This window comes from Pleurodeles waltl, chromosome 6, assembly GCF_031143425.1.
Source record: "Pleurodeles waltl isolate 20211129_DDA chromosome 6, aPleWal1.hap1.20221129, whole genome shotgun sequence".
Taxonomy (NCBI): domain Eukaryota; kingdom Metazoa; phylum Chordata; class Amphibia; order Caudata; family Salamandridae; genus Pleurodeles; species Pleurodeles waltl.
This window is the reverse complement of record NC_090445.1, coordinates 1080725216-1080751265: the sequence shown is the minus strand read 5'-3', so window position 1 is coordinate 1080751265 and position 26050 is coordinate 1080725216. Positions and strand designations below refer to the sequence as shown.

The window sequence follows — 26050 nt, the reverse complement described above, 5'->3', positions numbered from 1 at the left end:
CTCCACCACCAGCGTTCACTGGTGGTGGTAGCCCCATTCTAAAGCCAGATGATCCGGAGCCGGAACAACGACGTATGACGCCGATTCAGACTTCTACGGTGCCAATTAGGCCCAGATCATTGCCTGAGGCTCTTTCAGTACAGCCAGGCACAGGAGAGGAGTGGGAGGGGCCTGAGGACCCTTTAGACTATGGATTGGAGCATGAACAGGGCTGGTATGAGGACCTAGGGGAAGCCAGTGGACTGGATACTTCTCCAGGTGCTGCCATGCTCTCTTCCTGCTGTGGCTACAGAGGAGGGTGCATGTTATGCCATGGTGGTGCGTAGGACAGCTGAGGTCTTGGACCTAGACTTGCCACGGTGCCACTCAGGACTAATTTGACTGAGGTGCTTCAGCTGGGGGTTGCTACATCGGAGCAGATGTTGCCCGTCAATGAGGCCCTCACGGATGTCCTTCCAGGAACATGGTCCAAACCCAGCCCAGGGGCTCCTGTGAATAGGACAATCGGCCGCCCCCATAGACCTACTCCAAATGACCCTAGTTTCCTCACCCAACATCCCACCCCAGAGAGCTTGGTGGTCCAAGCCTCCACTTCCGATAGAGAATCCAAGAGGCTGGACCAACTTGGAAAGAAGTTGTTTTCTTCCTCCAGCCTGGCATTGAGGTCAGGAAACCCCTCTTGCCTATTGGGCCGTTTTTCCCATACCTTATGGGATACGGTGGCACAGGTGTTGCCCGAGGTGCCGGAGGGCGTACGGGACACTCTCACCCAGGCTGTCAAGGATGGGAGGGATGCAGGCAAGTTTACTATCAGGTGTGGTTTGGACACAACCGACTCGCTAGGCAGGGCGATTTCTTTGACAGTGGCCCTCCGTCGCCACAACTGACTACGTTCTACTGGCTTTTCAGGGGATGTCCAGTTGAGTTTGATGAATATGCCCTTTGATGGCTCTCGCCTTTTTGGTGAGAAGGCGGACTCTGCGCTTGAGAGGTTCAAGGATTCTCGAGCTATGACCAGATCCTTGGGCCTTTCAGCACCGTCTCGTCAGCAGTCTCTTTCGTCCCTTTCAAGGCTTCAGAAAGGGCACAGCACCACGCCAGCCACAAGTTAGCCACCGTCCTCCGGCTCTACAGCATCCCGTGCGAAGACGAGGTTGTGGTACCGTCAGACCCAGATGGTCTAGCCAGAGGTCGGCCATCACACAGCCCCCCTCTTCCGCAGCGCCCAAGCCCTCCTAGTATGTGTAGGAGGTTGGCTCTGTATATCCTATCTCAAAGTAAGAGATATTGTGCACTGAGTCCAAGGGTTCACCTTAGAGGTAAGATAGTGGCAAAATTAGATAATTCTAATGCTCTATTTTGTGGTAGTGTGGTCGAGCAGTTGGCTTATCAGAGGGTAGTGTTAAGCATCTGTTGTACACACGCAGGCAATAAATGAGGAACACACACTCAAAGACGTATACCAGGCCAATAGTTTTTATATAGAAAAATATATTTGCTTTATTTTTAGAACCACAAGTTCCAGATTTGAAGTAAATACATAAAATGCAAGGTACTCCACACAGGTAAGTTAGGAACATTGAATTAGAGCAATAACATATAAAGTTTTTATTAAAATGGCAATAAGCTATTTTAAAAGTAGACACTGCAAAAATCAACAGTTCCTGGGGGAGGTAAGTATTGGTTAGATTGTGAGGTAAATAAGACACTTACAAGTCTCAGTTCCTGGGCATAGGCAGCCCACTGTTGGGGGTTCAAGGCAACCCCTAAAGTTACCACTCCAGCAGCTCAGGGCTGGTCAGGTGCAGAGATCAAAGAGGTGCCCAAAACACATAGGTGCCTATGGAGAACATTGGTGCTCTTGTTCCAGTCTGCCAGCAGGTAAGTACCTGCGTCCTTGGGGGCAGACCAGGGGGGTTTTGTAGAGCACTGGTGGAGACACACGAAGGCACACAAAACACACCCTCAGCGGCTCAGGGGCAGCCGGGTACAGTGTGCAAAGCAGGCGTCCGGTTTTGTATAGGAAACTATGGAGGGACCTGGGGGGTCACTCTAGCGGTGCAGGCAGGCACAGGTGGGGGGCTTCTCAGGCCAGCCACTACCTGGGCTAGGCAGAGGGTCGTCTGGGGGTCACTCCTGCACTGAGGTTCGGTTCCTTCTGGTCCTGTGGGCTCTGCGTACAGTGCTTGGTCCAGGCGTTGGGTCCCTTGTTACAGGCAGTCGCGGTCAGGGGGAGCCTCTGGATTCTCTCTGCAGGTGTCACTGTGGGAGTCCAGAGGGGTCATCTCTGGCGACTCACAGGGTCGCAGACACTGGGGAGTCCTCCCTGTGGTGTTGGTTCTCTGGATCTTGAACCGGGGGCGTCGGGTGCAGAGTGCGAAGTCTCACGCTTCTGGTGGGAAGAGTGAGGTCTTTGAAGTTGTAGCAAAGTTGCAAGTTTGTTGCTGGTTGTTGAGCAGAGCCGCTGCTCACAGAAGTTTCTTGGTACTGGGATTCAGGGCAGTCCTGAGGCTTCAGAGGTCGCTGGTCCCTGTTGGATGCGTTGCTGGTTGCAGGTTTTCGAGTCAGGAAACAGGCAGGTAGGGCTGGGGCAAAAGGAGTTGTCTTCCGTCGTCTCTGCAGGACTTGTAGGTCAGCAGTCCTTCTGGTTCCAGGTTCCTGAGTTCTGGGATGCCCCTAAATACTAAATTTAGGGGTGTGTTTAGGTCTGGGAGGGCAGTGGCCAATGGCTACTGTCCTGGAGGGTGGATACACCCTCTTTGTGCCTCCTGTCTGAGGGGAGGGGGGCACATCCCTAATCCTATTGAGGGAGTCCTCAAAAACCAAGATGGAGGATTTCTAAAGGCAGGGGTCACCTCAGCTCAGGGCACCTTAGGGGCTGTCCCGACTGGTGGGTGACTTCTACTTGTTTTTCTAATTATCTCCTCCAGCCTTGCTGCTAAAAGGGGGGCAGTGGCAGGATTGGCGGGCATCTCCACTAGCTGGGATGCCCTGTGGTGCTGCAACAAAAGGGGTGAGCCTTTGAGGCTCACCGCCAGGTGTTACAGTTCCTGCAGGGGGAGGTGGGAAGCACCTCCACCCAGTACAGGCTTTGTTCCTGGCCACAGAGTGACAAAGGCACTCTCCTCATGTGGCCAGGAACATGTCTGGTGTGTGGCAGGCTGGCAGAAACTGGTCAGCCTACACTCGAAGTCGGGTAGGTATTCAGGGGGCATCTCTAAGATGCCCTCTAAGTGTATGTTAGAATAAATTGCACACTGACATCAGTGTGCATTTATTGTGCTGAGAAGTTTGATACCAAACTTCCCAGTTTTCAGTGTAGCCATTATGGAACTGTGAAGTTTGTGTTTGACAAACTTCCAGACCATACACTCTTATGGCTACCCTGCACTTACAATGTCTTGGTAAGGTTTTGCTTAGACACTGTAGGGGCATAATACTCATGCATATATGCCCTCCCCTGTGGTGTAGTGCACCCTGCCATAGGGCTGTAAGGCCTGCTAGAGGGGTGACTTACCTATGCCACAGGCAGTGTGAGGTGGGCACAGCACTCTGAGGGGTGTGCCATGTCGACTTAGTCTTTTTCTCCCCACCAGCACACACAAGCTGTGAGGCAGTGTGCATGTGCTGAGTGAGGGGTCCCCAGGGTGGCATAAGACATGATGCAGCCCTTAGAGACCTTCCCTGGCATCAGGGCCCTTGTTACCAGTTACAAGGGACTCACTTGAGTGCCAGGTCTGTGCCAATTGTGGAAGCAAAGGTACAGTTTAGGTGAAGAACACTGGTGCTGGGGCCTGGTTAGCAGGGTCCCAGCACACTTCCAATCATAACTTGGCATCAGCAAAACGCAAAAAGTCAGGGGGTAACCATACCAAGGAGGCATTTCCTTACAGTTATCGCAAGGCAACGCTTTTCATCGTGAGTGGAGCTCAGGCCTCTTGTACGCCTTTCCACCCATACCACTTCTGCTCAGAGTTCTCAAAATCAAGAATGACCGGGCCCAAGTAATCCTAGTGGCTCCGGATTGGGCACGAAGAGTTTGGTATCCAGACCTTCTCAAAATGAACATCAGTCCTTCAATCAGGTTGCCTCTTCGAGAGGATCTTGTCGCAGCAGCAGGGGAAGGTTTTCCACCCAAACCGGTCAACTCGGTGGCTTTATGCATGGAGATTTAACAGCATCAGTTGATGGATTGTGACCTCCCTCCCGAGGTCTGTGATGTCATTCTGGCAGCCAGGCGTATCTCTACTAAGACGGTTTACCCCTGCCATTGGAAACGTTTTGTATCATATTGTACAGAGAGGTCTATTGATCCTCTTTCTTCTTTTCTTTCTAATATCCTTCTGTTCAATCTGTCACTCGCCCAACAGGGTACCCCCCTAGGGACTCTTAAGGGCCATCTTTCTGCCTTATTGGCTTTTCTTCGCTTTCCTGATCAACAGTGTAGGAAGGTGACTCTATATATACTATCTCGAAATGAGAGATAATGTGCACAGAGTCCAGGGGTTCCCCAAAAGGCTTGACATAGGCAATAATAGATAATACTAATGCTCTATTTGTGGTAGTGTGGTCGAGCAGTTAGGCTTATCATAAGGTAGTGTTAAGCATTTGTTGTACACACAAAGGCAATAAATGAGAACACACACTCAAAGAGGAAAATAGAAAATAGAAAAATATTATTTTCTTAATTTATTTTAGAACTACAAGAGTCAAATTACAGGTAAGTACATTAAATGTAACGTACTTTGCATAGGTGTAGATAGGACTTTGAATCAAAACTATAATATACACAGTTTGGCATAAAATGGCAATAAGCTATTTTAAAAGTCGACACTGCAAAATTCAACAGTTCCTCGGGGAGGGCAGTACAGGTTAGTTTTTGAGGTAAGTAAAGCACTTACAAGTTCAGTCTCCAGGTCAGAGGCAGCCTACCATTGGGGGTTAACACCAAGCACCAGCAACAAAGGGCCGGTCAGGTGCAGAGGTTAAAGAAGGGCCCAAATAACATAGGCGCCTATGGAGACAGGGTATGCTCCATTCAGTCTGCTAGCAGCTAAGTACCTGCGTCCTCAGGGAGCAGACTATTGGAGTTTTGTGGAGGGGTCCCAAGAAGGCACACAAAGTACACCCTCAGCGGCACAGGGGCTGCCGTGTGCAGTGGGCAAACAAGGCTTTGGGTTTGTAATTTAACTCAATGGAGGGACCCAGGGGTCACTCAGACGTTGCAGGCAGGGCACAGGAGGTCTTCTCGGGCCAGCCACCAACTGGGAAAGGGTGAGGGCCGCCTGCTGGTCACTGCACCAGTGGTTGGTTCTTCATGGGCCTGGGGGATGCAGGTGCAGTGCTTCTTCCAGGCGTCGAGTTTCTTCATCCCGGGCAGTCGCGGTCAGTGGGATCCTCAGGATTCCCTCTGCAGGCGTCATGGGGTTGCAGAGAGGTTGGCTCAGGGTGGACACGTCGTCTGAGTCACCTGGGGGTCCTCTCTGCAGCGTTGGTTTCTCTGGACATGGGCCCGTCCACTAGCTGGAATGCCCTGGGGAGTTGTAACACCAGGCTTGAGTCTTTGAGGCTCACCGCCAGGTGTTTCTGTTCCTGCAGGGAGAGGTGTGAAGCACCTCCACCCAGGACAGGTTTTGTTCCTGATCAAAGTGCACAAAGGCACTCCCCCTATGTAGCCAGAAATTGGTCTGAAAGTGCCAGTCTACGGGCGCGCGGCTAAGGGCAGGTTCCTGGCTGAACCGAGGAACATTTGAATTCATTCTCCTTGGTTGATGCTAGCGCAGACCCAGGGAGCCCAATCTCTAATATGGGATGGGCGACTGTACTGACCAACTGACTTAGACATATTCTGTCTTCTACCCTGTAAGTGACTAGATGTGCACTTAGTTAATTTTTTGACACATAGGAGAAGTAGTATAACAATCAAAGGCTTTTTTTCGTGGGTCCTGAAGAAGCGTCATAGGATCACCTTGTGACCAACCATAGACGCGAAACATGTTGACCATGTCGGATTAGGTAAACTACCTTCCCTAACTATAGAGTGTAATGGTACATTACCTCCAACGACACTCTCATATTGCTGTTTTTAATCTTGGCCTGAACCCAATTCCTATCATTTTAAAATAATGGCTCAGGTTCAGAGCCAATTTTATTAATCTTGTCTCTTTTTCTACACTCTCCGCTCTTTATTCAGTTTCTTACCCAGACCCTTGCTGTTAGCAATTTTACATTGGTTGAGTGCCACCCAGAATACTGGGTAGCCCGCCAGACATTGCAGCACCAGTCTGGTGAGGAGTAAGCCCGATGATGATACCTGTCACCCAAGTGGGTGCTTGAGGGCCCTCCTGAATTCTCCTGAATTCACTCAGTACTTAGTCGCTACTTCCAATCTCTTTTGGTTGGCTTATCTCTTTCTTTCTAGTGGAACAGTGCTCCTATATTTAAACTACAGGTTCTCTGGACATGGGCCCGTCCACTAGCTGGAATGCCCTGGGGCGTTGTAACACCAGGCTTGAGTCTTTGAGGCTCACCGCCAGGTGTTTCTGTTCCTGCTGGGGGAGGTGTGAAGCACCTCCACCCAGGACAGGTTTTGTTCCTGATCAAAGTGCACAAAGGCACTCCCCCTATGTAGCCAGAAATTGGTCTGAAAGTGCCAGGCTGGCAGAGACCGGTCAGCCTAGCATTAGCATTTGGGCTGGCATGCAGGGGGCATTTCTAAGATGCCCTCTATGTGCATTTCTCAATAAATCCCACACTGATGGATTTATTGTGCTGAGAAGTTTGATACCAAACTTCCCAGTATTCAGGGTAGCCATTATGGAACGGTGGAGTTCATGTTTGACAAACTCCCAGACCATATACTCTTTATGGCTACCCTGCACTTACAATGTCTAAGAATTGGCTTAGACACTGTAGGGGCATAGTGCTCATGCAGCTATGCCCTCACCTGTGGTAAGAGAACCCTGTCTTAGGGCTGTAGGGCCTGCTAGAAGGGTGACTTATAAATTCCACAGGCAGTGGGTTGTGGGCATTGCACCCTGAGGGGAGTACCATGTCGACTTAGTCTTTTTCTCCCTCCATTCCCCCACCCCCAGCACACACAGGCTGTGAGGCAGTGTGCATGTGCTGAGTGAGGGATCCCCAGGGTGGCATAATACATGCTGCAGGCCTTAGAGACTTTTCCTGGCCACAGGGCCCTTGCTACCAAGGGCACCTTTTACCAGGGACTTATCTGTGTGGTAGGGCTGTGCCAGTTGTGGTGACAAAGGTACAGTTTTAGGGAAAGAACACTGGTGCTGGAGCCTGGTTAGCAGGGTCCCAGCACATTTTCCATCAAAGCTGGCATCAACAAAAGGCAAAATGTTAGGGGGTAACCATGCCAACAGTGGCATCTTCCTACAAACAGTCTTTGTTTAAGTCTCCTATTGTACAGAGATTCTTAAAATAGCTTAAAATAGCTTGTATATATGTTTCCACCTATGCCTTTTGTTATGCCCCGGTGGGATCTTAATCTAGTGCTTACTTTTGTAATGTGTGCTCTTTTTGAGCCTTTATATAATTGTCCTCTCTGGCTGCTCACTATCAAAACAGTCTTCTTTTTGACGATTCCATCTGCCAGGAGAGTGAGTGAGTTGCAGGCTTTATCATTGAAACCGCCATATCTCACATATATCCTGATAAGGTAGTCCTCAGAACTCGTGCCTCTTTCCTCCTCAGGCTGGTGACCCCTCTGGGTCAAAATATCACCCTGCCCACATTCTTTGCTCCACCGCATCCCTCTAAAGAAGAGGAGTGTCTCCATCGGCTGGACCCAAAAAGAGCATTATTGTTCAACATTGACAGCACAAAAGAGTTCCGGGTGGACGACCAACTCCTTTGTGGGGTATGTTGGTGCAAAGAAGGGGCAGGCAGCCCAGAAACTAACCATTTTGCGCTGGGTCATTCTCTGCATTAACATTTGCTACGCTTTGGCTGAGAAGCAGCGTACTGAGGGCTTGAGAGCTCACTCCACTAGAGGGATAGCTGGTACCACGGCGTTAGCTCGAGGCATGCTGGTACTAGACATCTGCCAGGCGGCAACGTCTTCTTCCTTGCACACGTTTGTAAGACACTACTACCTGGATAGCCAGGTTAGAAGAGGGGCATTTTGCTCGCTCTGTCCTGCAGGACTTCCTTGTGTGAAGTATATCTTCGCAACCCACCACCAGGAGTTATACCTTGGGTGTCTATTCTTAGGTAAGGAATCTGCAGCTAGAAGTCTCTATCAGACGAACAAGTTACTTACCTAGCATAACGAATTATCTGATAGAGACTCTATCTAGCTGCAGATTCCTTACACCCACCCAAGTCTCCCCACTCTGCAGCTATATATTATGTGTTTCAGATTTTTACCCTTTCTCCAGGGCATGTCTTTTTGCTCAGACAATCAAAAAGAAGGAGAAAAAAAAAAAAGATAAAAGTTGGTTTCTTCCATGACTCTGCGCTTCTGGCGTGGGAAGTTGTGGAAAAGAAATGACGTACGTGCACCTGGGTGGTTCCTATATGGAAAACTGTGACGTCACAGATGGCTCCAACGACGCTGGCAACACCGCGCGGAGTAGGACGACACATGCGGATCCGAGCGATGACACCCGACGGTGCGCGCAGGATACTGCTCAGGCGAAAAATTCCAGATTCCAAGATGACGCCAGGGAATTCTAAGGTAAGGAATCTGCAGCTAGATAGTCTCTACCAGATAATTTGTTGCCGAAGGTAAGTAACTTGTTCATTAGCCCTTTTAATTCCACACCAGCTGGCGCTTATCCTGAGAAAGCTACCCCTCATTCGTTTTTTGACTGGTCTTTTTTCGGCTTTTGTTGAACATTTTTCTGAGAAATTTTCTCCTTGTGTGTCAAAGGATGTCTTCTAGGAACGAAGGATTCAAGCCCTGTGGGGCATGTCATTTTGCGATGTCCATGACGGATTCACACTGCATTTGTTTCTGTTGTTTGGAGCACAACCACAACACGAAGTTGTGCTCTGAGTGCCGGGCCATGAATCTGAAATCTTTGAGGGAGCGGTCCCTGTAGAAAGCTAGCTCTTTACATAGTGGGTTTAAAAGCAGTACACTGCACAAAGAGTCCAGGCAAACCCCCGAGGAATTACAGAGGCACAAATGACATCCCAAATGCTCTCTTCTGTGGTATTGTGGGCGAGCGGTTAGGCATATCAGAGGGTAGTGCTAAGCATGTAAAGCGCGCACACATGCTGTATTTGAGAGACACACTAAGTAAAGACACCCACACCAATTTATAAAAATAAGATTTTTAAAAGTTGACACTTAGTGCAATTGTTGGATGCTGTAATGTTATTCTATAGGGAAAAAACTTGTACTATATTTGGGCACTTCACAGCAGCTTCCTGAAATGTTCTCCGGTACTTACGGCGAGTATGGGGCAGGGTACAAGGCTACACCAACATGTCACCTAGGGAGGCTCTGGGGCATCCAGGTGCAGAGGTGTTATGGTGGGGGTTGTCAAATTCACTTCAATGGAAACTGTCCTGTCAGGAAGTTGCTGCAAGATGGGACTGGAAGGTCAGTCCGTGGGAACCCACTGGGGGCTCGACCGCTGAGGTCCTTGGGCACGTGGTGATACAGTTGTTCCACTTCTCCTCTGGCTGTGGGGCTCGGGTGCAGTGGTGTCTGGTCTGGAGTTGGGGTTACTCTTTGTTGCTGGCATTGACTGGAATTCCAATCTGTCCAAAGCTAGGGATGGGCTGAGCTCCAAAGGGTCTGAGGACCTGCGGGGCACTGTTGATTCCCTCAGGCTCTGGGGCTCAGGTGGAGAGCTGCTTTGAGGTGTTGGGTCGCGGATGTCAGGGACTTGCTGTGGGTCTTGGTGACCTGGTGAAAAGGGGAAACATTGGACCCCGGACTGGAAATTCGACCTCTGCACCTAGCTGCCCCTGTGCCACTGCGGGTGCACACTTGGTACTGATTTGAACCTTGCCTGATGTTGACCAAAAACCTCAGACTGGATTTGTATGTCATGTACTTAGCTGCAAAACTACATTCTTTTTTTGTTTTCCTTTCATAGGTTAACATTTCTGAACTGAAAAATGTCACTAATTGTTATTTTTGAAACTGATAAATATTTATGCTTGCAAATCTATGTACCTGATTACGAAGTTCTTAGGTTTGAAACATATAAAAAATTTTTTAAAAAAGAACATCTAAATTAGTCTTGGATTTATTATTTGTGTGTGTGTGTCTAAATTGTTGCCTCCGAGTACAGCCAATGCGTAGCACTACCCCCTGATAGGCCTAACTGCTCACCCACACTTCCACAAAATAGAACATTAGTCCTATCTACATTTTCCTGTGCAATAACAATTGGTGAGCCACTGGAGACTCTGCACAGCATACGTCATTTTAGAGCACTACATAAAGAGCCAGGTTCCAACAGTCCACACATGTATTATGATGCACCCTGCCTTAAGGTGGTAAGGCCTGCTGTAGGGGCAACTTACAAATATTGCATGTAGTGTTTTAGGAGACGTGGCACACAGGCTGTGCATGATGCCATGTTTTCACTTTTTGAGTGCACCTTGTCATGCAGCCTGCAATGGCTGTCTGGATGAGGTTTTTGAGGGGTCCCCTAGAGTTGCACAAGCTGTGCTGCTGTTCTTAGGGACCATTTTTTGTATTTGGGCCCTAGGTACCAGAGGTACCATTTACTAGGGACTTACAGATGTGCCAAAGGGGACTGGGCGCTTTAAGATCAAGTGAACAAGTGTCTGGTTTTGAGGAAGAAACATTGGCACTGGGGACCTGGTTAGCAGGAACATACTGCACTTCTGTCAGAGTTGAATCAAAAAACAGGCAAAAAGTGGGGGGGGCCTGCAGTCTGAACCTAGCTCCTTATACAAGGTCTCAAGTTAGTTTGTGAGTACAACAATTTTCGTCAACCTGGTCAGCCCATCTCGGTCTTCAAATGTGTGGAAAAACGAACGGGGTACCGCCGTCAGTACACCAGGGTGTGGTGCCACATGTGGCTCTATGCCACCATGTTGGGGAGGAGCTGTTTTTTGAGCCTGAGCTGTGAAGCCATATTTAGGCTCATATAATCTATTTGGTTTTTCTAATCTAGGCTTGTTCTTAGAGGAGATTGAAGATGTGAGGAACTAGCAGGCATAAAACCCATCAGCAAGATTGTTACCTATTGTAACAATTTATTTTATTGGCTATTGTTTTGGTAGCTCATTTGTTTCATTATTGAATTGGTGGAGTACACATTATAGGTAGTAGTGATACAGTAACAGTTGTAGCGTCACCTCCCACTAAATGGGAACTGTAAAACCATTCCTGATACAGTCTGATGCCTGGAGAAAATTTAAAGTTAAGAAATCCTTTGGAAGGTGTATTAGCTTCAAGAAACGTTCTATAAGATGATTGTAATGATTAATAGGAAGCATATACTGTTAAATCAAGTGTGTCTGTTACCCACTGAGTACTGGGCCTCCTACATGTCTAAGTAAAATTTCAGATAATACAGAATCTTCCTGTATTGTATGGAAAATAGTCTATAGGACTGGCTAATATTGCTTGTACGTGCTCATTTAATAGTTTTACTGGAAATTAATGTATTAGTATACCAATACATCAAGAGGGTTGTGATCAGTTGTCTTTCTCCATTCAGTGTCTGGACGGAGCAGTGCTTATGGAGATACCACTGTGGAAGGCCATCCTGCTGGACCCGGCAGTGTCAGCTCCAGCATTGGAGCCATCAGCACTGTAGCTGGGCAACATGAAGGGGATGGCTCTGAGCCAGAGGGGGAAACCGAGACTGAAGGAGATGTTCACACAAGCAATAGGTGAGATTTGGAAAATCTTCTACAGCAAGCAAGCCAGTACAAAGTTATCACTGGAACTTTTTCCCATCTTTTGTTTGAAACTTGTTTAATGAGCATTTTCTGTATCATATGTTCATCAGCACTTAAATGAAGGTAGAGTTCCAACAATGTAATTAAAATATCAGTGTAGTATTGTTGACAAAATCATACATGTTCCAGTCATGCATTAATAGTAAACAAGTTTCAGTTTTCTGTCATGTCACTCTCTTATAATAAACCTAGAGAAAGTTAACCTAGGCTTGAGGGCAAGGGCTGACTGCAAAATATGCATCTAGCTATGCTGATGAAATGAATATTCAGTGTTTTCATGTTTCGTTGGCCTTTACAGCTCAATTGTGTACACTGAAAAGGAAGTCGGGTGAAATTTCGTCTACAGAAGATGCTAATTTAGCCACTTGCCATTAAACCCTCTCCCTTTGAGTGAAGAGCTAGTGTTTACTCCCTGTTTCTTATTGTGTCTAGGAAAGGCTGTCATCTGCTGGCATTTGTACTGCTAACAATACCTCCCACGCTAGAGAAGTGTCTCCACTACCCTTAGCCTAGTGCTTTTCTGCTCTGTAGACCTCGCCCTCCACTGCGGCCAAATAAAATACTTGTCTTATTCATTGTCGTCACTCTTTAACTGCCTCCTAGGTCTGTGCTTTGCATGTCGTGCCAGAAAAGCGTGCTAGGTCAAATACGTTTTTCACTCATTTTCTTATACCAAATTCAGGCCTTCAGTCACAACCTGCATAGCACAACCTGCCTAGCTCTGATCTGTGGATGCCTTCCCTATTCAGTATCTCTTGGAGATATCTGCTTAAAATTAACACCCACAGCAAATTGGCTGATTAAAGCCCTCCTTTTTTAGTACTGGAATGAGGTGGATATGGAATTGCTCATCGTAAATAGCAGATATCTAGTATATCCATCCTCTCCATAAGTAAATCAAAGGGTGATTTTGAAAACTCCACTCCCGCCCCCCTTGAATAATAATGAGCACTCGCGCACCAGTCTGGCTTTGGCACGTCTTCCCACTGTTGGTCTCCGTGAGTCTGGGAAATACCTTCTCCCTATATGGTTATATTGTTGACAATAGGTGGACAGATGAAACACTTCTACTTATTACTTGGACAGCAGTTAGTTCTTGGAACCCTTCCAGCTTCACCTGTCGGAGAGCTTCTTTGTATAATAAAGACAGTCCCGCTTGTACCGGACGTTTTTCCAATTTTAGGGCTGTAAATTAGGATATAATCACTTTCAAAGTTAGCAGTGATTTATAACTTCGAAGCTGCTATCAGGCCAACATCATCTTTCCTGTGCATTGTGCTATATACCTTGAAGTCCCTCTTCTCTCTCACTCTACTCGGATATGTTTTAATATCTCATTAATTGTGTATGAATGGCAGAGTAATCATTTCCCTGTGCTGACCTGTAGAATTCTATTAATGGTGTAATCATTCCCCTTCCGTTGTTTGTTCACTAATTTGTGGAGTCCAGATTGTAGAAGGTGTGTGTTTGCAATTTTATTTTCTATACTAGTTTTCCTTATCTTCTGTGTATGGTGTATTTGTAGCTGTTTCCTCTTCCATTTACAGACTTCACTCCGTGCGCCTGATGCTACTGGAGAGGATGCTGCAGACCTTACCTCAACTGCGTGGTGTGGGAGGAGTTCGCGCTATACCATACATGCAGGTATCAACATATGTTTCAGATCTCACTGTTAAAGGTGTTCAGTCAAGGCTGCTAACGCACTGAGCACAGGCATGGAATCAGTACCCGCTACACTGCATATGCAAGTAACACAAAGCATTGCTGACCCATCTTAGTTGAGGCATGGATGGTATCTTTCCAGTGCCATACATGCATGCTTTTTCATGCACTGGAGTACCAATTTTAGCTACGAAAGTCAGTAGTATCTATACTGTGCAATACATGCAGGTTCGTCAGCAGTAAAATCATGAAATCTGTGCCACTTATGACATTAAGAATAATCTCCATTGATTGGGGTGCTCCGAGAAAATGAATGACATTTAAAACAATCCCCATTGGTTGTGGTACTCTGAGAACATACCCTGAAAATATTTTAAAATTAAAAGAAAATCTTAACTTTTGTTTAGGCTTTCCTGTTTTCAATTTGTTTGTTGGGAATCCTAGTGGGGTTTTTCAGTGTTTTGCAATGTATTAAAAAATTGTAATTCAGTGGTTATAAGTGTTTATCGCTCCATACATAGTCTTGGAGTCCTGCTATCTATGCACGCTGATATCTGATAGACTTCTAGCTGCAGATTCCTTACCTTAGATTTGTTCCAAGGGGTAAGAGTGGATTTGTAAAAATAAATGTCATGAGCAATACACCTGCATGCTAATAGGTGGCATTGTTCGGCTCTGTGTGTGTCCTCTGCATTATCTACACTGGAAGTGACCTGTACGACACAGGTGCCACCAAGGCGCATTGATGTATGTTTTTTTTCTTTCTGTGCCAGCCAGCACCAATCCAGGAAGAGCTACCTATTCAATCCTTTTTTGACTGAACTTTTTTCAGTGTTTTGTCAAAGCTTTTTTTGAGGTTTACCTCCTCGTGGGGCAGAATGTCATCTAGGAAGGTTGTCTTACAGTCCTGCAGGGCCTTTCACTAGTTGATGATGGACCCCCACCTTGTTTGCCCGTGGTGCATCGAGCGCGGCCACGACCTGAAGTCACGCTCAGACTGCTGTGCGATGAACCTGAAGGCTTTAAGGAAGTGCTCCCTCAAGCTCATGGCAGCCTGTCATGTGACTCTGCGCCGTCCCACAATCAGTCACAGAGTCCTAGGTGGTGGTGTCCCATTAAAAAATTTCCCAACACTTGAATAAGTCGAAACACAAGAAGTAGTAGTGAAATAATGCTTTTGCTTCTCTGCATCTGATGGCTGACGAGATGCACAAGTGTCTGTATTCTAGGCCTCGCTCAGATGTTGAGCCAGTGCCTGGGTCAGCTCTGTGCTTCCCAAGTTTCTGGGAGCCGGAGTGACACATGCCCAACTAAAATAATTTTATGACACCATGTGCACTGTATTTGTGTCGCCCAACTCCTCTAGCGTGCTTTTGGGCCCCTGGTGGTGTCAGCAGGGGCCCCTGCTGGTTCTGAAAGGTGACTTCTGGATCTGGACCGACACCAGTCATGCAACCTCGAACTTCCCTAGCGCCGGTCTCGGCGCTTCCGGCGACTCCATCCCCATTTTAACCCCTAACTCCGATATGGAGGGTTGTCGTTTGACATCATATCCTGCGCCATCACAAAAGTTTCTTCCCAGATCAGATCTCTGGGAGTAATGGGAGAGGTCACTGGACGCTGAAGTCCAGCCTTATGAACATGACATGGACTGGGTGAGGCCAGTGGCCTCGATACTTCCACAGATGCAGGCATGCTGCCCCCTACCGTGGCTGCGGACAAGGGATCATCTTTTGCGATGGTAGTGTGGAGGGCTGCGGAGGTCCTCAACTTTCAGTTGCTCTTGGTAGAGGTCAAGACTAATGTCTTGACAGAGGTGCTTTATCTGGGATTCTTCCAAACTGAACCACTCCTCCCATTTAACAAAGTCCTCACAGATGACCTTTTGAGAACCTGGATCAAACCCAAAGCAGGGTCTTCTGTGAGCAGACAATAACCAGTTGCCACCGCCCCACCCGGGGGACAGACGTTTACTCACACAACACCCTTGGCCCTGAGAGTTTGGTGGTCCAGGTTTCCACCTCACGTGTTGGCCCTGGCATTTTCCCCATCGATCCTCCAGACAGGGAATCCAAGAGCCTGGAAACACTTGGAAAGATTTTTTCTTCCAACAGCCTAGCATTGCGGTCTGTGAACACCGCATGCCTTTTCGGCTCTTCTCCCATGGTCTGTGGGATAAGATTGCGCAAGTGCTCCCTACAGACCCAGAGGAGGCCTTGGACTTACTCTCCCAATCGGTAGCAGACAGGAGAGATGCAGAAAAGTTCACAATCAGATGTGGACTTGACACAATCAACTCGCTAGGCAGAGTGATTTCATCAACAGTGGCCCTTAGGCTGCCATGCTTGACTATTTACTAGTGACTTTTCAGGGAATGCTACGGCTTCTTTGATGGACATGTCTTTCAATAGTTCCCGTCTCTTTGGAGACAGTCGGGCTACAGGCCAGTCTTTGTGCTTATCTTCTGCCCACATTATCCCCTGTCTGTTTTTTTCGTCCTTAGTTCTGGTTTCCGCCTACCCACCGTGCTATGCATTCTCCCCAGCCCCTGCTCGCTCAAGGGTGTGGTATGCACAACTCTTGGATCAGGCAGCGAGAGGTCGGGTCAGTCCACCACCCCTCCCGCAGTTGCAGCCTAAAAACCCTCCTTATCTGCCCCCATGCCATCATGGGCACTCAGTGGCAGGATCCATCATAACCTGAATCACTGGTAGTCCATAACAGACAGGGAGGATTTGCAGTTGGTCCAAAAGGGCTACTTCCTCCCCTTCATGACTACTCCTCCCCCACACGCCACCCTCTTTGGACATGCTGATGTAGGATCACATTTCTATTCTCTGCAAGACATTTGCGGCTCTCTTGGCCAAGGGAGCCATAGAGGGGATCCCAATGCCAGAAGTAGGTCATGGTTGCTATTCACTCTATTTTTTGGTTCCAAAGAAGTACAGAAGCCTTTGTTCTATCCAAGAAGTGAGACCCCTCAACTACTTCCTCAAGAAGGAGAAATTCAAAATGCTCACCTCTGCTCTGGTTCTGTCATACCTGGAGCCAGGAGAATGGATTGTAGCGTTGAACTTGCAGGATGCATATTTTCAAATTCCTGTCCTGCCTGCCCACAGATGTTACTTGTGGTTCAAGTCGACCACACGCTTTTCCACTTTGCTGTGCTCCCTTTTGGCCTGACCAGTGCCCTTTGGGTGCTCACCATTGTGATGGCGGTGGTTGCAGCTCATCTGTGGAGATCAGAGGGGTCAGCCTTCCCACATCTCTATAACTGGCTGTTGAGGGTGGACTCGCCCCCTGGGCTGTCATCTCCCACCTCCAGACTAGGGGGAACCTCCTGCACTCTCTGGGATTCACTATAAGCGTGTCAAAGTCACACATGACTCCCTCTGACACTTCCTTTCATCTGAGCTGTTCTGGACATGGTGCAGTTTTTGGTTTATCCTAGTGAGCGGCGAGTCCAGGATATTCAGGCTATGATACTGATGTTTAAGCCTCTCTCCTGGATTTCGGTGAGACAGACTCAGAGGTTGCTGGGAGTTACCCTCCTGCTGGTGATACATGCACTTTGGCATTTGCAGGCTCTAAAGTTTGACCTTAAGTTCCAATGGGCACAGCATCAGGGGAATCTCCCTGACATGGTCCAGATCTAGAAGGGAACTGCAAAAGATCTGCAGTGGCTGCATTTGGGTCAGCAGCAGATCCCTTCCCCAACCTGATTTTGCAGTAGACACAGATGCACCATTCCTGGGATGGGAAATGTAGGAAAGCCACTTCACTGGTATCCTGCTAACCAGGACTCTAGTGGTTGTGCGCTCCTCTAAATTTTGTTGCTTTGGTACCCTTTGCACCCCACAATTGGCATGCTGGTGTACCCCTGTAAGTCCCTAGTATATTGCACTTGGGTACCCAGAACGTTGGTACACCAGGGGTCCAGCATGTAATATCCACCCATGGAACCACATGCAAACTGGCTGCAAGCCTGCCATTGCAGCCTGCGTGAAAAGGTGCATGCACCCTTTCACTGCTGATCACTGCACCAGGTCACTAAGTCACCCCTATTTTAGGCCCTTTAGGAAGATGGCTCTGTATATACTATTTCAAATTAAGAAATAGTGTGCAGAGAGTCCAAGGGTTCCCATTAGAGATAAGATAGTGGCAAAAAGTGATAATTCAACTGCTCTATTTTGTGGTAGTATGGTCGAGTAGTAGGCTTATCAAAGGGTAGTGTGAAGTATTTGTTGTACACACACAGGCAATAAATGAGGAACACACACTCCAAGACAAATTCCAAGCCAATAGGTTTTTATATAGAAAAATATATTTTCTTAGTTTATTTTAAGAACCACAGGTTCAAGGTTTACAAACAATACTTTAAATGAAAGGTATTTCACTCAGTTATTCTAGGAACTTTGAATAATCACTATTAGCATGTACAGTTTTGACACAAATGGCAATAAGCTATTTTAAAAGTGGACACTGCAAAAATCAGCAGTTCCTGGGGGAGGTAAGTAAATGTTAAGTTCACAGGCAAGTAAAACACTTACAGGGTTCAAAGTTGGGTCCAAGGTAGACCACCGTTGGGGGTTCAAGGCAACCCCAAAGTTACCACACCAGCAGCTCTTCAACGATGCAGGCAGGCACGGGTGGGGGCTCCTCGGGTAGCCACCACCTGGGCTAGGCAGAGGGTCGCCTGGGGGTCGCTCCTGCACTGGAGTTTGGTTCCTTCAGGTCCTGGGGGCTGCGGGTGCAGTGTGGTTTCCAGGCGTCGGGTTCCTTGAAGCAGGCAGTCGCGGTCAGGAGGAGCCTCTGGATTTCCTCTGCAGGCGTCGCTGTGGGAGCTCAAGTGGGTCAACTCTGGCTACTCACGGGCTCACAGTCGCCAGGGAGTCCTCCCTGTACTGTTGGTTTTCCGCAGGTCGAGCCGGGGGCGTCGGGTGCAGAGTGGAAAGTCTCGCGCTTCTGGCGGGAAACGTGTGGTCTTTAAAAGTCGCTTCTTTGTTTCAAAAAGTTGCAGTTTCTTGAACTGGGCCGCTGTTCTCGGCAGCTTCTTGGTCCTTTAGATGCAGGGTAGTCCTCTGACACTTCAGACGTTGCTGGACCCTGTTGGCTGCGTCGCTGTTGAAGTTTTCTTCGAAGTAGGGAGACAGGCCGGTGGGGCCGGGGCCAAATCAGTTGTCATCTATGTCTTCACTGCAGGGCTTCAGGTCAGCAGTCCTTCTTCTTTAGGTTGCAGGAATCTATCTTCCTCGGTTCTGGGAGCCCCTAAATACTGAATTTAGGGGTGTGTTTAAGTCTGGGAGGGCAGTAGCCAATGGCTACTGGCCCTGAGGGTGGCTACACCCTCTTTGTGCCTCCTCCCTGTGGGGAGGGGGGCACATCCCTAATTCTATTGGGGGAATCCTCCTTCTACAAGATGGAGGATTTCTAAAAGTAAGAGTCACCTCAGCTCAGGACACCTTAGGGGCTGTCCTGATTGGGGGTGGTGACTCCTTGTTTTTCTCATTATCTCCTCCAGCCTTGCCGCCAAAAGTGGGGGCAGTGGCTGGAGGGGCGGGCATCTCCACTAGCTGGGATGCCCTGTGGCGCTGTAACAAAGGGGGTGAGCCTTGAGGCTCACTGCAAGGTGTTACAGTTCCTGCAGGGGGAGGTGAGAAGCACCTCCACCCAGTACAGGCTTCACTCCTGGCCACAGAGTGACAAAGGCACTCTCCCCATGTGGCCAGCAACATGTCTCGTGTGTGGCAGGCTGGCAAAAACTAGTCAGCCCACACTGGAGTCGGGTATGTTTTCAGGGGGCATCTCTAAGATGCCCTCTGGATGTATTTTTACAATAAAGTGCACACTGGCATCAGTGTGCATTTATTGTGCTGAGAAGTTTGATACCAAACTTCACAGTTTTCAGTGTAGCCATTATGGTGTTGTGGAGTTCGTGTATGACAGACTCCCAGACCATATACTCTTATGGCTACCCTTCACTTACAATGTCTAAGGTTTTGCTTAGACACTGTAAGGGCATAGAGCTCATGCACCTCACCTGTGGTATAGTGCACCCTGCCTTAGGGCTGTAAGGCCTGCTAGAGGGGTGACTTATCTATGCCATAGGCAGTGTGAGGTTGGCATGGCACTCTGAGGGGAGTGCCATGTCGACTTCGTCATTTTCTCCCCACCAGCACACACAAGCTGGCAAGCAGTGTATATGTGCTGAGTGAGGGGTCCCCAGGGTGGCATAAGACATGCTGCAGTCCTTAGAGACCTTTCCTGGCATCAGGGCCCTTGGTACCAGGTGTACCAGTTACAAGGGACTTACCTGAGTGCCAGGGTTGTGCCAATTGTGGAGACAAAGGTACAGTTTAGGGAAAGAACACTGGTGCTGGGGCCTGGTTAGCAGGGTCCCAGCACACTTTCAGATCATAACTTGGCAAAGGCAAAACGTCAAGGGGTAACCATGCCAAGGAGGCATTTCCTTACAGGCCCTCTTAAGCCAGAGGGCAGGGTGCAGGTTCCTGTGTGTGAGGGCACCATTGCCTGAGCAGAGGTGCCCCTACGAGCTCCAGTTCCAATGCACTGGACTTCATAAGTGCACAGAAGCCATTTTATCACTGTACTGGCCAGCTACACAATGGTAACTCCAAACCTAGGCATGATTTGTTTCAAACATGACTGACTCAGACCCCAGTGCTAATGTCAGCACTGGTAGCATGATTTCATGCTCTTTAGAAAACTCCCCAGTATTGCTCCTACCAATCTTCCATGTTTTGTGCGCAGCACACGCTGCTGCAGCCCCCTCACACAGGTTTATGCCCTCCTGCAGCTTTACCAGCTCAAGCAGGGGAAGGCTGACAAAGGATTTACTGTTGGAGAGGGGATGCAACACCCTCTCCATTGGAAAAAGTTGTTACTGGGCTGGGGAGTAGTGGCCTCTCCATGCCACCAAACTGCTTTGAAGGGCAAATTTGGTGTACTTGCAAAATCCGGTTGGCACCAGTCGCCTGGACCCCCGGTCACTGCTATGGCACAAAAACTACAGAAAGAAAAGGGGGGTGACCACTCCCCTGTCCATCATCTCCCCAAGGGTGGGGCCCAGAGCTCCTCCAGGTGGCCACTTGATTCTGCCATCTTGTAAACAAGATGTGCAAACGTCCTTGGGAGCATCTGGTTGGTCAGGACAGGTAACGGACATCAGTGATCCCCTCTGATAGGTGTTCACCCTGCAGAGTGACTAAGCCCCCTGTTAGGGCTATTTAGGGACTCCCTTGCTCGTGGGTCCCCAGATTCGGCTGGCAAGACTCCACCAGGACTCCTCTGCATTGACCTCTTCTGTTCCTAGCCACCTGAACAGCTGCTGAACTTCACAGGAACCAAACAAGCCTGCAACTCCTGAGACAACCTCGCCTTGCAACATTGTTTCTCTGACTCCTTCCAGCAATAACATTAGTTCCATGGCTGTACATTCTCCGGGGTCGGCAAGAATTAAGCTGCATCAAAGACGCAAGAAGGAATCTCCCTTGGAGTGAAAGAGTCACTCCCCTGCATCTGCAGGCACCTAAGGCAACAACGTCTCGCTGCTGGAATCTGATCTCCACATGAACTCTGGATCCTCCAAGACAGGTGGGTGTTCTGAGTGGTCCTCTCTACCCCTGTGCACCGTGACTCTTGCAGCAGCCAAGGCTTGTTGACTCTTGCTCCAAGGGATCTTCAGACTCTAAGTAGCCCTGGCCTCCAGCACTTCATTCTTACAAGGACAGTGTAGCAGGCTTGCTCTGTATATACTATATCAAAGTGAGATATAGTGTACACAGAGTCCAGGGGTTACCCAGAGGCTTAAGAGGCTAAATTAGATAAAAATAATGCTCTCTTCTGTGGTAGTGTGGTCGAGCAGTTAGGCTTATCAGAGGGTAGTGCAAAGCATTTGTTGTTCACACACAGACAATAGAAGCAGCACACACTCAATGACTTAACTCCAGACCAATGGTTTATATATAGCAAAAAAATATTTTCTTAATTTATTTTTAGAACCCCCACGTTTCAAGTTGCAGGTAAGTACCTTAAAAGATTCGTATTTCACACAAGTATAAATAGTACTTTGATTGAAATCGATAAGTAATACAGTTCTTGAAATATTGGCAAAGATCGGTTTTTAAAATGGGCGCAGTTCAATTTTCAGAAACAGTTTCTGGGGTTAAGAAAAGTTAGATCGGCTTACGGGTAAGTACAACACAGTTTCAGTCTCCGGGTTTTTGGAAGTCCACCTGTTAGGGCTCAAGTTAACCCCCAAACTCCCACAACCAGCAACACGGAGCTGGCCAGGTGCAGAGGTCAAAGATTAGCAATTTTAACGTGGGCTCCTATGGAAAAAAGGGGTACTCTGAATCCGGCCTGCCTGCAGGTGAGTACCTGCGGCTCAGCAGGCAAACCAGGGGGAATTGAAGGAGCACTGGAGGAGCCACAAGTAGGCACAAAACGCAAACCATCAGCAGCACAGGGGAGGCTGGATGCAGGATGCAAATAGGACGTTGGGTTTCCAATGCTGGTCTATGAGGGGACCCCGGGGGTCACTCAGAGGCTGCAGGTGAGATCCAGGGGGGTGTCTCGGGCACACCACCGGTCAAACAGGGAGGAGGTCCGCCTACTGAACATGTCTGCACCAGGTGTCGATTTCTCCAAGGCCTGGGGGCTGCGGGCACAGTGTGTCTTAAGCGTCGGATCTCTTCGTCTGGAGCTTTGCAGTCAGAGGGGTCCTCAGGATTCCCTCTGCAGGTGGAGGGGTGAAGAGGTCAACCTAGGAGGAACACTTGCTTGCAATTGCCTGGGGACCCTCTCTTGCTGGGTGGACCACCTGGACGCAGGCCGTGGGCGTCAGGTGCCCAGGGGTCAGGACTCGCGCATCCAGAGTGAGGTGAGAGTCCTAGGTTGTAGGTTTTCTTAAACAGAGCCGATGTCCTTGGGAGTTCTGGTTCTTTTGGGTGCAGGGCAGTCCTCTGGAGTTGGGCATAGGTCGCTGGGCCCGCTGGACGAATCACTGGCCTTTTGCTGGTTCTTTGATGCAGAAGACAGGCTGTTAGGGCTGGAGCCAAAGCAGTTGTCGTCTTCCTTCTTCTCTGCTGGATGTTTCACCTAAGCAGTCCATCTTCTTGTAAATCGCTAGGAATCTGGTGACCTGGGTTCAGGGCAGCCCTTAAACCCTAATTTAGGGGCGTTTTAGGGGTCAGAGGGCAGTAGCCAATGGCTACTGTCCCTGAGGGTGGCTACACCCTCCTTGTGCCCACTCGCTCTGGGAAGAGGGGCGCAAACTTAATTCTATTGGTCCCTGTCCTCCAAATCAAGATGGAGGATTCTTCAGGGAGGGGGTCTCCTCGGCTCTGGACACCTTAAGGGTGGTCCTGGCTGGGGTGGTCACTCCTCCCTGTTTTCTCTAATTTTCCCACCGAACTTGCTAGCTCTCATGACGGCTGAGGTTCAGCCCAGACTCCTCTGTAATGTAGTCTTGTAATCTTTCTTTTCCAAGTCCCCTTGTTAATCCTTGAGAAGACCCGCTAACTTACCTCTGCTCTCCTTGATGCTGGGGGTCACCTAGGTACTCATCTTTTGGGGTCCCGAGTTCTCACAGCTCGCTTCTAACTATTCCACATCCTTGGGTGGGGGACCTAACTTTGCATTCCCCTATTTTAGTATATGGTTTGGCCCCCTTATAGGGCCCTAACTATTTTCTGCTATTTCTTGCCAGTGCTTGTTATTTTCCTATTATATTTCACAATACCTACTGAGTATGTATAATGCAGCTGGGGGACTGCATATAAGTAATCTAGCTCAGTGCTACTGTAATAATGTACCTTTATTTTTGTAACACTTTGTGGTTCCTTTCATGTGTGATACGTTACTGTGACTGTTGTGGGTATTGCAAGTGCTTTACACTACTCCTAAATAAGACTTGGCTGCGCCCCACAACTACCACTAGGGACCCCTGGCTTCCTAGACCCTGTCTCACTAATTAATAAGGTTTGTTTGGACCTGGTATATGGTGTAAACACCATAGGTGTCCACACACCAGGCCGGCTTCCTATATGGTGGCCATTTGGGAGAGGTGGAGATCAGCGGACCCTGGTCTCCAGCAGGATCTAGACAATCCCACTGCTATGTGTTACTTTAACAAACAGGGTGGGGTGGGTTGTGGACCTTATGTCAAGAGGCTCTGCGTCTCTGGGCATGGCTGGGCACATCAGAGCGATTCCCTGGTGGTTCAACACCTGGCAGGTTCTCTGTACACCAGGGTCGACGAATTCCGCTGTAGATGTTTAGCAGATCACAAATGGCATTTCCATCTGGAGGTGGTGCATTGTCTTTTTAGCAGTGGGGAGAGCCTTGGTTTGATCTGTTTGCACCCGCAGAAAATGCAGTGTCAGACATTTTGTACCCTGGAGTTCCAAGACTGCTCCTACTTGGTGACGTTTTTCATCTCGAGTGGAGCTCAGGCCTCCTATATGCCTTTCTGCCCATACCACCTCTGTCTAGAGTTCTCACGAAGATCAAGGAAGACCGGGGCCAAGTAATCCTTGTGGATCTGGATTGGACACTGAGTTTGGTATCCCAAACAGTTGAATATGGCTATCAGTCCTCCGATCATGTTCCTCATTCGGGAGGATTTTCGGTGGTAGCAGCAGAGGAAGGTTCTGCATCCTAACCTATCAACTCTCTGCCATCTTGCATGGAGATTGAGTGGCAACAATTGACAGCTTTTGACCTTCCACCTGCTTTGGACACCTTGAAGGGTTATTTGTTTGCCTTTATGCTACTGCCAGATCATCCCTCACTCTTCAAGCCCCCTTTTGTGAATAGGTTCCATAAAAGTCTAACACATGTTTTTCAGCTGCCCACCTTAGTTATGCCTCAATAGGACCTTAGTTTGACCCTTATTTCTTAATGTGCACTTCCTTTGAGCTGCTTCATTCTTGTCCTCACTTTCAAGTTGACTTTTCTGGTGGCAATTACATTTTCCTGGAGAGTCAGTAAGCTATAGGTACTGTCTTCTCAGACTCCCAGCATCTCCTTTACCCTGACAAACTGATCCTTTGGACTGAAGCATCCTTCTTGCTGAAGGTAGTTACCTCGCTCCACGTAGGCCAGTCCATCAGTTTGCCTACCTCTCACGCTCTGCCTCATCCCTCTAAGAACGAAAAGACTGCAGCCGCCAGACCCAATAAAGAGTATTGTCACTGCCTTGACTGCACAAAACCGTTCTGGGTGAAAGATGTTCGATGGCATATGTTGCTGCAGATACACATGTTGAGCACAGTCCGCTGCCTGGTGTTGGGCTCGGAGTATTACAAGTTGTTTTTCTTCGAAGAAGTCTTTTTTGGTCACGGGACCGAAGGACTCCTCCCTCTTCGGCTCCATTGCGCATGGGCGTCAACTCCATCTTAGATTGTTTTTTTCCGCTGTCGGGTTCGGACGTGTTCCTTTTCGCTCCGTGTTTTGGTTCGGAAAGTTAGTCAGAATCTCGGAAGAAAGCGTCTGTATTGTTCCGTTCGGTATCGGGATAGTTAGGTACATCGACACCGATCATCGGAAGACTTTGGGGTAGCTTCGATCCCCCATCGGGGCCTGGTCGGCCCGACCGCGTGTGACGCCGAAGCCGATGGAACGGACCCCGTTCCGTTTCTGCCCAAAATGTCACAGTAAGTATCCTTATACAGATCAGCACTTGGTCTGTAACTTGTGCTTGTCCCCCGAGCACAAGGAGGATACCTGTGAGGCCTGTCAAGCCTTCCGGTCCAGAAAAACACTCCGGGACCGAAGAGCCAGGCGTCTACAAATGGCGTCCACGCCGACAAAACAACGTTTCGACGACGAAGAGGAAACATTCTCGGTTCCGGACTCAGAATCCGGAGACTCCGACGTCGAACAACAACAACAAACCGTGAGTAAGACGTCGAAAATAAAGACCATCGAAAAAACAAAAGCCCAGGGGACGCCACTGCCAACAGGCCATGGCTCGACCCATAAAACCGGCGACCCGTCGAAGGCGCCGAAAAAGGGCACGCCCATAGCGAAGACACCCGACTCCGGTCGAGGGACCGCCATGGAGCAACCTCGGAGCCGAGATAGCGGCTCCGAGAAGCAAAAACAAGATGCCGGCACCGAAAAACATCGGCACCGAGACACACTGCCGAAAGCCACAAAAATTCAGTCGGTACCGAAGCCGAAAAAAGATTCTCTCTCGGCGCCGAAAAGTTCCACACCTCCTTCCTACACAGAGGAACAAGGAATAAGTGGCCAGATGCACAGATTTGGACAAGAGCTCCAAAGTGTAGAATCAGACTACACACAAAAGAGACTGTACATCCAACAAGACACAGGGAAGATATCAACCCTTCCCCCCAATAATGAGAAAAAGAAGGATCGGATTTCTCAAGGATGACGCACAACCACAAGCCAAAGTGGTTAAAAAAGTCACGCCTCCGCC

The 26050-nt window shown here is 48.7% G+C and overlaps 1 protein-coding gene across 17 annotated transcripts in view; it reads left to right on the top strand.

The window, feature by feature from the left end:
- Window positions 1-26050, top strand: part of UBR4 (ubiquitin protein ligase E3 component n-recognin 4) — a 1862787-nt gene that overhangs the window by 1308079 nt on the left and 528658 nt on the right. For all 17 annotated transcript variants that reach the window (XM_069240131.1, XM_069240143.1, XM_069240141.1 and 14 more), the window contains 2 exons: window positions 11679-11853; window positions 13470-13566. In XM_069240131.1, the coding sequence (XP_069096232.1) occupies window positions 11679-11853; window positions 13470-13566 (272 nt within the window). The remainder of the gene's footprint in view (window positions 1-11678; window positions 11854-13469; window positions 13567-26050) is intronic.